The sequence below is a fragment of the Zophobas morio genome, unplaced genomic scaffold (assembly GCF_036711695.1).
Source record: "Zophobas morio isolate AGI-343-1 ecotype UQ-CSIRO unplaced genomic scaffold, CSIRO_AGI_Zmor_V1 ptg000046l, whole genome shotgun sequence".
NCBI lineage: Eukaryota > Metazoa > Arthropoda > Insecta > Coleoptera > Tenebrionidae > Zophobas > Zophobas morio.
In genome coordinates this window covers 3,112,051-3,123,263 of record NW_026972151.1, presented here as the reverse complement: position 1 = coordinate 3,123,263, position 11,213 = coordinate 3,112,051, and the positions used below count along the sequence as shown (strand labels likewise).

The 11,213-nt window shown below is 39.2% G+C and overlaps 4 protein-coding genes across 4 annotated transcripts; 2 read left to right on the top strand and 2 right to left on the bottom strand.

Moving 5' to 3' along the window:
- Positions 1-854: 854 nt before the first annotated feature.
- On the bottom strand, positions 855-11,007 carry LOC135142381 (probable ATP-dependent RNA helicase kurz). Its single transcript, XM_064074078.1, has 5 exons — positions 10,873-11,007; positions 10,642-10,818; positions 7,594-10,594; positions 7,397-7,481; positions 855-1,252 (listed from the first exon to the last, which is right to left on the bottom strand). Exons 1-4 carry the CDS (start codon positions 10,945-10,947, stop codon positions 7,402-7,404), a joined length of 3,333 nt encoding a protein of 1,110 aa, XP_063930148.1. The 5' UTR covers positions 10,948-11,007; the 3' UTR covers positions 855-1,252; positions 7,397-7,401.
- LOC135142384 (protein dj-1beta-like) lies at positions 2,567-3,422 on the top strand. The gene is made up of 3 exons (XM_064074081.1): positions 2,567-2,753; positions 2,806-3,037; positions 3,093-3,422. Exons 1-3 carry the CDS (start codon positions 2,583-2,585, stop codon positions 3,338-3,340), a joined length of 651 nt encoding a protein of 216 aa, XP_063930151.1. The 5' UTR covers positions 2,567-2,582; the 3' UTR covers positions 3,341-3,422.
- Positions 3,349-4,390, bottom strand: LOC135142383 (thioredoxin-related transmembrane protein 2 homolog). The gene is made up of 3 exons (XM_064074080.1): positions 4,170-4,390; positions 3,939-4,119; positions 3,349-3,889 (listed from the first exon to the last, which is right to left on the bottom strand). Exons 1-3 carry the CDS (start codon positions 4,311-4,313, stop codon positions 3,414-3,416), a joined length of 801 nt encoding a protein of 266 aa, XP_063930150.1. The 5' UTR covers positions 4,314-4,390; the 3' UTR covers positions 3,349-3,413.
- Positions 4,438-7,404, top strand: LOC135142382 (vacuolar protein sorting-associated protein 53 homolog). The gene is made up of 4 exons (XM_064074079.1): positions 4,438-4,854; positions 4,902-6,538; positions 6,584-6,662; positions 6,796-7,404. Exons 1-4 carry the CDS (start codon positions 4,762-4,764, stop codon positions 7,315-7,317), a joined length of 2,331 nt encoding a protein of 776 aa, XP_063930149.1. The 5' UTR covers positions 4,438-4,761; the 3' UTR covers positions 7,318-7,404.
- Positions 11,008-11,213: the final 206 nt, after the last annotated feature.

Genomic DNA, 11,213 nt, shown 5'->3' with positions numbered 1-11,213 from the left:
TTTCTTGGATTTTTAGAATTATTCGATTTCTTGACATTCTTGGACTCTTTTGGATGTCTTCGGTTTTCTGAATCTTTTGGGACTTTTTAGGATTTGTTGTCTTCTGGGACTTTGGATTTCTTGAATTATCGTTATCGCCGCATGTACACAACTAACAATACACTAAGTAATAGTTGGTTTCTAGCCGATTGCGTTTTCTGTTGACGTTACTATGTCAACAATTCTTAATGCTCTAGGGTATTGACCCTTTTCCTGTAAGATCGTAAAACTTCCATAGTGACTTTCCGTGCGCACGCATCTTCAAAACCACGTATCCGGCACTCCGGCAGCAGAGCAAAGGCCTGTGACAACAAACCGCTTTGACAGAATGCAACCAGCTACACATGCGTATTCTATCGCTCATTGGTTAATTTTAACTTGGCGGTCCAAAAATCTGACTTCGCCTGCGCGATGTTGTCTCACTCTGTATCATTGGAATTTATATAATGTCTACTCACTTTGCTTACAGGAAAAGGGTCAATTAATTGGTCAATAACAAACCTCAAATTCATGACATTATATACCAATAATCAAACGATAAGACAAAAATTAATTTACTTTAGCAGTAAATCTCTTTTAGCATACAGTACACCGCTAGACTAATACCTACCACTAATACTATATGTATATGGAGACAAAAACCTCCTGAAAGTTATCAGAAATGGGCTGGTTTTGTATCTTAAATGGAAACGTTTGAAACCACGCATACTGATCAAATGAAAAAATTGTGTGAAATAAATTATTCACCTTTAGTATCGGGGTACTGGCAGCATTAATTAGAACTACATATCTATAAATAGGTAGCTATAAACTCGTTTTGGTGAAAACATGTATAACTTTTTATTTATAAACCAAATACATTATAAACAAATAAATATAGCAGACTTAGTATCTTCTCAGGAGTTTCTTTCCAGCCGAGATAACTTGTTTTAAATTCTGATGCCTGAAGACTTATATCACCATCTATATGGAAGTTGTGTTTGATCCTAGGAGAAGTAGCGCATGCGCTATCGCCACTAGGTATAACACAAATCCGTCGCAAATTGCTGTGCTCTTACATCTTTGAGGTCAAAAATCGCCTTTAGATATATCGCTTCTGTTCCACGAAGCAAAAAAAAAGAAAAAATTATAATAAAAAATAAATGTTATTGTATCTTTTATGTTGTATGTTGATCTATTAAAATCCAGTAGTAGCAAAGCTTGAGAAATGGACCTGAAAAACAAAAAAGTATTAAATCGAGAAAAAATATACCTCGAATTTTTGACTATCATTAACAAAATACGATTCATACATGGTACCAGAAAAAACATGGAAGAACGAAAAGTTATTCAAAAGTATTACGCTAAAAAGATTTCTTTGATAGGTACCTATAAAGAAAAAAAAAATACAACAAAAAATCACAAAGCCAAATTACACATTTTTGTATGCAAGACAATGAAATGTCAGCTTTTCAAAAATTTATATCCACCGCCCCATTTCCCTTGTATCTAATTGAAATTTTAATAAATTATTGTTTTATTAATTTGTCTAAATTAGTATTCCATTTTTACAACGCGTAACTAATCTTAGGACCAGCGGGCGGCATTTGTACCGTGATGTATGTTGTTTTAACAAATGATTTTAAATATCATACAACTTATCCTAAATATGCAACCAATTGTACAGTACTATACTTTGACATCTCTAAAATTTTGTCTTTGTGAACTGCTCCGAAATTGAAGTTTTTAAAATGTGTCACTGAAAACAGTGTCGTAGAGCAGAAAATTTTACTTGCTTAGGAGACGTCTTGATATTGACGACATTTTGCACAGATCTAACCGGTATCTGATGTATTTGTATAAATTCTTCCCGGTGGTTTGGCAAAATCCAAATTGCTGGCGGTGGCATAATCCAAATGACGTACAACAATATTGTCAAAAGGTGTGAGTGACACTGTCAAATCTGATATAAAACTTAATTTAGGTTGTACGAATTTTTAAATTTTCGAATATGTAATGCGCAAAAATGCAGTGTGGTACTTTTCAACGGCCGCGATTGTACATGGAATTGAACCATTGTGTAAAACAAATTTATGAGCGGATTTTCTAAAAACTTTTGTTCTGCTGCATAATATATTTTCTGACGATTTTACTTTCTGAGCAAGTGATTTTCTAAAAACTGAGTTGTAACGTATTTTCTTCAAAGAATTTCTTTCTAGAGGTTTTTTTTATTATACAGAAACGTCACGTTTGGTAATCTTCATTATGTTTTTATAAAAAATAAAATAGAATAAGAAAAAATGCTGAAAAAAGACCAAAAGTGGTGTCACAAAATAATCAAAATAGACAATCATTTGGTGCAACACACAAACAGAATTTAGGATGTGTATTTAATAAATATTTACCTATTTTTTTACAATGATGAGGTGAAGAGATATTTAATTTAGTTAATATTCCTTAATGAGAATGACCAAAGAAATCTCTCCCTATGAATTTAATACTTTTAAATTTTGAATCAGCAACATAATAACGTAAAACTTCCCTAAATTCAAATAACCTTTCCAATGTCATTTCATCTGATTAACTTCAATTCTAGAATTTTAAAGAAGTTGGCAGTCAAAGTCAACATCAAAAATTTTACTACCGCAATGACGAAAAAGGCGTTAGTTTTTCTCGCCCCAGGTGCAGAAGAAATGGAGGCTGTAATATCCATTGACGTACTGCGAAGAGGCGGTGTAAGTCGTACCTTAACCTCAAAAAAAAGATTTTAAAATTCTCAATAAATAGGTAGATGTAACAGTCACTGGCCTCCCTGACGGTGACATCGTCAGGTGCAGCCGAGGAGTCAACATAAAGCCAGATATTTCCATCAAAGAAGCTCACACGAAGGGTCCTTTTGATGTACTCGTCCTTCCTGGGGGCCTAGGAGGCTCGCAAGCGTTGTCTGAATCCAAAGAAGTTGGAGATCTACTCAAAGAACAAGAGAAGTCTGGACGCCTCACTGCAGCGATTTGTGCAGGTGAGGAATTTGCCTATGACAACGAAATTTTCTAATACATGATACATTTTTGTAGCACCGACAGCGCTGAAGGCTCATGGGGTCTACACTGGTAAGGCGATAACCTCTTATCCAGCTATGCAAGCAGAACTAGAAGAAGGTGCACAATACATCTATAAACCAAACTTAGTTGTAGAAGATGGACCATTAATCACAAGCCGAGGCCCTGGTACAGCTTATCTTTTTGCACTAACCATTGTGGATAAACTTTACTCTCGAGATAAAGCCTGTGAAGTCGCTAAAGCGATGCTGGTAAACTATTAAAAACCCTCCCAATAGTAACGGATGTTTATTCACTAAATACAATGGCACTATGAACGCAACAATAAATCAACAACTAATCCTTTTTAGCGTGTTTCTTTTTCAGTTTAAGCGTGCTTTTACACTCTTCATAAATATTATTCAAATTGAACGCTCCTCTAACATTATCACTTGAAAAAAAGAACTTTGACACAGTCCCTTTAGAATCAATAGCTGGTCTCCTAACAACTTCTTTACCATCTTTAAATAAAATTGTCGTGGGCAGTTGCTTACTCAAACTACTGTCATTTACGTAATACTTCTTTCCCGCTTCTGGGTATCGCCCCACATCCACTTTACCAAACTGGAGATTCTCTAAATTGTATTCAGTGCTTAATTTAGCAAAAATTGGAGCGAAATTTACACACGCTGGATTCCAGACTGTGTAGAACGTAATTAACCAATAACAGTCTTTACTGCGTGAGAGCTCTTCCTCTAAACCTTGCATTCCACGGAAGTATATTACATTATCGGGGCCTGAGTATGCAGGCTCTGGGAACAGAAGTGCCCCCACTAAAACAATTGACAGATTAGCGGCTTCCTTAACGCCTCTGCGACTTACAGATGAAAACTATTCCGTAAATTATCCCCATCAACAAATCTGCGTTGAACCATAATATCAAATTTGCTACTTTTGTGTAGATGAAGCTCGAGGAGAGGTAATTAATCATGGAGACGCTCCCAGACTTTCGAGTTCTTATCATAATAACGATGATAAGGAAGAAAAGGATTTCGGTTTCTCGCTAAAAGACAGATTTTTCCAGTGAATGGAAACCGGAAGTGGTTTTCTCACCCCATCGAATTCACAGTCCTCAACATTAAATAAATAGTTACAAACACCGGGAGTACGTTTCAGGATGATGTACGAGAGACTCAATATGAGATTGAAGATGTAATAGGGCTTCAATAGTTGTCTTAAATCGGCTTTTATTGACATTTTTTGCCGGGTTCAGTGCCCTCGTTGAACGCGACTAGAAGGACACGATCGGGTTGACAGGTGACAAGTGACAGTTGCTGCAGAAACAAAATCCCCGTTATGTATTGCATTTCCGCAGAAATTATGTAACATTTACTTGATTTATTTTGCAGACAAGATTCAATTATATCAACAAAAAATGCAGACATTAAATTAACATTGTTGGTGTTTAGTCGTTGATTTTGTGCCACTTTACTGCAAGGACGTGATCTTTTGCATTGCCAACCTAACAAATAATCAAATTACTTCCACAACAAAACGGTCGTGGCTGTTTATCCAATTTAACCATTATCAGTATTATCATTTGCATTTAATTGATTTTCATTGTCAAAAATCGCCTATTAGTGCCTCCTTTACCTTTTGTGTTATTTTCGTAAGTTGGCAATATTTGCACCCTTGGGGGCTGATCATGGAGACACCCCTCGAGGACGATGTCCTCGACGAAGACAATCAAGACTTCTTCATAAATTTCACCCCTGAAGTCCAAAAGGCAATCGACGAGGTATTCATGAAACATAACCTCACTTTTACCGCACACTAGATTTACAGGTTTTACCCAGTAAAGACCCTCTGGACGAACCAGACTTCAACAGCATCGACTACATCAACTCCCTTTTCCCCACGGAACAATCGCTTTCGAACATCGATGAAGTCGTCACCAAAATGGAAAATAAAATCCAGTCTATCGACAACGAAATCAGCACTGTGGTACGAGGGCAAATCACCGCAAGTCAAGATGGCCGTCAAGCCCTCGACGAAGCGCAAAAAGTCATCAAACAACTGTTCCAACACATAAAAACCATCAAAGAAAAAGCGGAAAAGTCTGAGGAGATGGTTAGGGAAATTACACGTGATATCAAACAGCTGGACTGCGCTAAAAGAAATTTGACATTGGCGATAACTACGTTAAACCATCTCCATATGTTGGTAGGGGGCGTTGATACTTTAAAGTTGCTCACACAGAGGCGTCTTTATGGTGAAATCGCCCTTCCACTTCAAGCAATCAGTGAAGTGATGACTCACTTTGAAAACTACTCTGATATACCCCAAATCAAGAATCTGAGTGATCAAGTAAAGTCAATTCATGTGGAGCTTGCCGAGCAAATCACGCATGATTTTAAGGAGGCTTTTTCCGGCAGCAACAAGAGTTCTATTCCTAATAAACAACTAGCACAGGCTTGTCTGGTTGTGTCAATTTTAGATCCGAAAGTTAAACGCGATTTATTGAAGTGGTTTGTAAATCTGCAACTTCAGGAGTACAACCACTTGTTTCAAGAAACGGAAGATACGGCATGGTTGGATAAAATCGACAAAAGATACGCTTGGATCAAACGTCATTTACTAGAGTTTGAAGACCGTCTGGGGAATCTTTTCCCACAAAACTGGGAAGTCTCAGAACGAATAGCGGTTCAGTTTTGCCACAACACGCGAGAAGAACTCTCTAAAATTATGATGAAACGAAAAAGCGAAATTGACGTAAAGTTACTACTATACGCGATACAGAAAACTTCGACTTTTGAAACTTTGCTCTCTAAACGCTTCACTGGGATTACGTTAAAAGACGACGAAACTGATACTGAAACAGATTTGGTTAGATCACCCTTCACGGGTTTAATAGGCAACTGTTTTATCCCCCACTTAGAAATCTACATTGAAAGTATAGATAGAAACTTGTCAGATTTAATTGAGAGGTTTGTTCAAGACTCAAAGCAAACCCAACCCACGGAAGCTACAGAAACTCAAGCTTCTATTCTTCCTTCGTGTCCCGATTTGTTCGTATTTTACAAAAAAAGCATGATTCAGTGCACGCAGTTGGACAATGGGCAGTCAATGTTAAACCTTACTAAAACCTTCCAGAAGTATTTACACGAATATTCTGAAAAACTCCTCCAAAATAATTTACCCAAAATAGAGGCACAGAGTCTCGGAACGAGTGTTCAATTGTTGACGCGCGATCTCCAGAAAATGTCGACTTCCGGCCTCATTCAGAACTTCTCGTCTCTTTTGAAAGAAGGCGAGCTTACGAGATTCAATAAAGACGAGTTGGCTAAGATCTGTTGTATATTGTCTACTGCTGAATATTGTTTAGAGACCACTCAGCAACTATCTGATAAGCTTAAGGAGAAAATCGACCCATCGCTGGCCGACCAAATCGATCTGTCAAAAGAACAAGACAACTTTCATAAGTAAGTTGCAAAGAGTCCAAGATTTCGTGTAATTGTTGTTTTTAGAGTCATTTCCAACTGTATTCAGATTTTGGTGCAAGACTTAGAGAATGCGTGTGAGCCAGCTCTGACGACCATGAGCAAGGTAAGCCACGCCCACTTCTTTTCATACGCCGCTCCTTCATTTAGGTCACGCCCGTTCAGCTTCCATTCCTTCTCCTAAGCCACGCCTTCCAAGCGATAACCAAGCGCACATTGATTAATTAATTAATTTTTAGATCCAATGGCAGAATGTAGATACCGTGGGCGATCAAAGCCCCTACATCACCGCCATCACGACCCACTTCAAAACCACTATACCTATAATAAGGGACAACTTGTCCCACTCGCGCAAATATTTTACACAATTTTGCATAAAATTCGCTAATTCGTTTACTCCGAAATTTATTCAAAACATCTACAAGTGTAAACCGATAAATACCGAAGGCGCCGAACAATTGCTTTTAGATACTCATATGTTGAAAACAGTATTGTTAAATTTACCGTCGATTTCGTCGCAAATTAATCGACAAGCTCCCGCTTCGTATACTAAGGTGGTAACTAAAGGGATGACCAAGGCCGAGATGATCCTAAAGGTTGTGATGACCCCTGTTGATCCGTCAAAGGCTTTTGTGGAACAGTACAGGAAGTTATTGCCAGAATGTCAACTGAATGATTTTTATAAAATTTTGGATATGAAGAGCGTGAAGAGGCAGGAGCAGGCGGTTTTAGTTGAAGTTTTTAAAGCGTATAAGGCTTAAAGAGTAGTCAAATAGTGCAGCAATCTTACATTCCGTTATATAGCATGATTGTGATTTTCTTTAATAAATATAGACTTACCAGAGTTAGTCTAGTGGTGGCCACATTAAACTCACTTCACCATATGCTGACTGGGGCATCCATCGCAGGTATTCCTCCAAAAGAACTGAAACAGTTTAAGGTAAAATGTATACTCTGACTGTAAAGAAAATACTTCAGACACTTTAAGGTGTCATTAATTTAACAAAACTGACCGAAAAAGGACACCTGACACTTACATTTGGGTGTTTCCTTCCATATTTCGTCCAACCGTTCTTTGGAAATCACTTCCTTTGACACCAAAGCCTTCAAAAGCGCGTCAGTCCTCGGCTGCAGCTTCGCCCAGCTCTTCACCATAATACTCGGCTGACTTAACAACACCTCCTTATACTTAAGTAACTTCTTAAAAACAACCCCCTCCAACAAAAACCTTCCAAACCACTTATAATAATTTATAGTCCTAGGAAACTCAATTTCAACATTTGGTAAACTCCAACCCTGACTTCCGAACGTTCCCGTCACCGTACAATACACTTTTCCATTCGCTCGATTGTACCTAGGTTCTGGATCACTCAAAGGTTCGCTCAAGTTGCACAAATCGGGTACATACACCGGCAACCACTCGGGTTCAATCGCTGTAACCCCTCTCATATAAATTTTATTAGTTTCGTAAATCTCCTGATAAACCACAAACTCGGGAAGGGTTTTGCGTAAGACCGACCCAGAATGGAGAAAAACAGGTTCTTCCATATTATTCGCGTGATAACCGTATTTAAACTTGACACGATCTTCAGCTTCCTCTTCGCCTATCTTTTTCGCGATTTGGTCACCCATCCCCGATAGCAAAATCTGTCGTAATAGTTTAGCTTGAAGGTCAGTAGGCGGCGCTAATTGTGGGTCCACCACAAGCTCCGCCTCCGGCATATTCGCTTTAATCTCATTGGTTAACTGCAGACGCAACTTCCTGATTTCCACAAGCGCCTTGTGTCTTAACCCGTTGTCGAAACAAAACTTTTCTAGTTTGTTTTGGGTGTTGGCATACTCGGCCGCGCCTACCGCTCGCAGGAGCACCATGTTGTCACCCAAGAGTAGCGAGTTACCACTGCCCGCCCACTGTCGTCGAAGCCCCGCCCATTTAAGCCTTTCACCCTTATCGTCGCCTTCGTTAATCGGCCTCTCTAACAACACTTCCTGGACGGATAAAGCAGCCACAAGACATACCGTATAAGGGAGTAAATCCTGTTGGTGACTTAACGCAAGCATTTTGCCAAAACGGGGTAAAACCGGAAATTTGGCGATGGCACGCCCTAAGGCGGTGACTTGTCCTTTTGTTAACGCCCCTAGTACTTCCAGTCGGCGCTCGGCCGTCTTCAATTGTAACAAATCGGGGGCTGTCGGAAATGGGAAATTCACCACTTTGTCGATACTCATACATTTCATTTGTAAATATAAGTCGTCGACTGGTTTTTGCTGGATTTCTGGTATAGAGAACATCTGGAATGTGTCGTTGAACACAGCGCTTGAGTAGAGGCGGTAGCAATGACCTGGACCCGTACGTCCCGCTCTTCCCGCTCGTTGGTCGGCTGAGGCTTTACTAGTCCACGTGACTACGTAACTACTAACTCCGGTCACTTTATCGTAAAGTTTGACTTTGCTCCGCCCACAATCCACGACGTACTTGACATTAGGGATGGTCAAGCTGGTTTCGGCCACGTTCGTACTAACCACGCACAAGCGACAACCAGCAGGAGGCGGTTTGAAAACTTCATTTTGTTTGTGGGTTGGTAGCATGGAGTATAAGGGTAACACCCACAGAGGCGCGGCGTTGTGAACGGGGCGTTCCTCTGTCTCTTCTTCGCTGTCGCTGGACCAATCAGGTTTGTAGTCGTCCAGGTCGACTTTAGGCGCATACACTTTTTTCTGTTTGCGAAGTTTAGGCCCCGCCTCCTCCTCCTCCTCCGTGTCGTCCTTAATTGGCTTCGCCTTCAGCGGAAATTTCGCCCGTAACTTCTTAACCAAAGAATTAACTTCTTGTTGACCAGTCAGAAAAACTAAAATTCCTCCGTCTGGCAATTTCGTGTGGATTTTGACCGTTTTATTGAAACTTTCGCTCAAATAATCTTCGTCCGTTCGTTTATTAAAGTGAACAGTGACTGGAAACTGTCGGCTGTCGACTTTTAAAACTGGAGGTGGTGTCTTAAACAATCGTTGGTTCATTGTGAAGTCTTCAATCCTCAAAGTGGCCGACATGATTATCAGTTTAAGTGGATCCCCTCTTTTTTTTCTCAAAGGAACAATCCTCGACAGCAACCCTATTAAAATGTCGGTATACACCGACCTTTCGTGAGCCTCATCCAATATCACAACAGAGTACTGACTCAAAAGAAAATCGTTCTGGACCTCTTTTAGCAAAACACCGTCAGTCATGAATTTAATTTTGGTGTCTTCGGTTACATTTCCTTCAAACCGTATCAAATATGACACTTCGCGCGAATTTAAATTCATTTCTTCGCCAACGCGTTTTGACATGGCTATAGCAGCGACTCGTCGGGGTTCAGTTACTGCGATTTGTTTCTTCAAAGCGTAACCCCCTTCATACAAAAACTGTGGGACTTGCGTGGTTTTGCCACTGCCGGTTTCGCCGGCAATGATCACAACCGGGTTTTCGTTAATGACTTCCATTATTTGTTGCTCTTCAGCCAGAATGGGCAGTTTTAAACGGGCTTTTTGGATTTCTTCATCACGAATTACGTCGACGTACACTGCTGGTTTTGCTTCAGGTTTTTTCTTTACCGGTTTGGGTTCTGGGTCTTTCGGTTTTGTATCATTTTGGGGCTCCTTTATTTCTTTTGGTTTTGTATCATTTTGAGGCTCTTTTTTTTCAGGTTCGGCTTTTGGGGGAAGTTCTGGTTTTTCTTTTTGAGGTGGTTCAGGTTCTGAATCGCTGTCATTACCGGAGTCTGAAGATTCAAAACCAACCACGTTTGGGTCGTTGATTGTTTCTGTTTTGGTTTCTTCTTCAAGGAGCTGGCGGCGTTTTGCTCCCGAAATGCTGTTGAGTTTGATTTCGCCGGACAGTATTTGGAGGTCGCGTTTTGGTTTTTTGGGTTTTTCCACAGTTGTCTCCTCAAGGAGGTGACGTTTTAGTCCTTTAGTTTGTACCGTGGATATCGAGGTTAATTTATTTAGTTCATTCGGGGTTGCCTGGACTTTTGATAACGCTTCTAAAAGGGATGCTCTCTAAAATTTCAAGTTGTGGGCGAGTTTGGTACAAGGTGTGAACTTACATTTTCCTTTTTCTTCTTCTTTTCAACAATTTTTTCCAACTTCTTTCGATGTTTTTTTGAGAGGATTTTCACGACTTTGTTCTTTTCGTCTTTCACTTTCGTTTTACGTTTCTTTGAGGGAAGAACTAATTCATTGCTTTGGTCGTAGTGGCCTTCTACTGGTAAATCTAGTTGTATCTGAAATAGTAAAATTTTATTGTTGTGACACACTTTGTAAATTAAAGAAAATACTTTTTTTGTAGCTGAATCATCAACTACTGTATTTACGACTTGTCTTGACTTCCAATTATAACGTTTCTTAACCATTTTCAGTAATCTGTTTTAAATTATTGACACCACTAAACACATGAAAAAAGTTAGGTTATGTTTAGGGAATTTTAGTTCCTTTTGTGTTTTATTGTTAGTGAGCATGCGATATTGTTATTGAAATCTACAGGATGATTGTAAAAAATTTCTTCATTCTTCATTCAACTTTTCAACTCATTGATGTACAGAAGGGTTTTAACATATTTAATTTATTGAATAACGAGTTAGACACAAGCAACTATTATTATAAAGTTTTGACATAATTT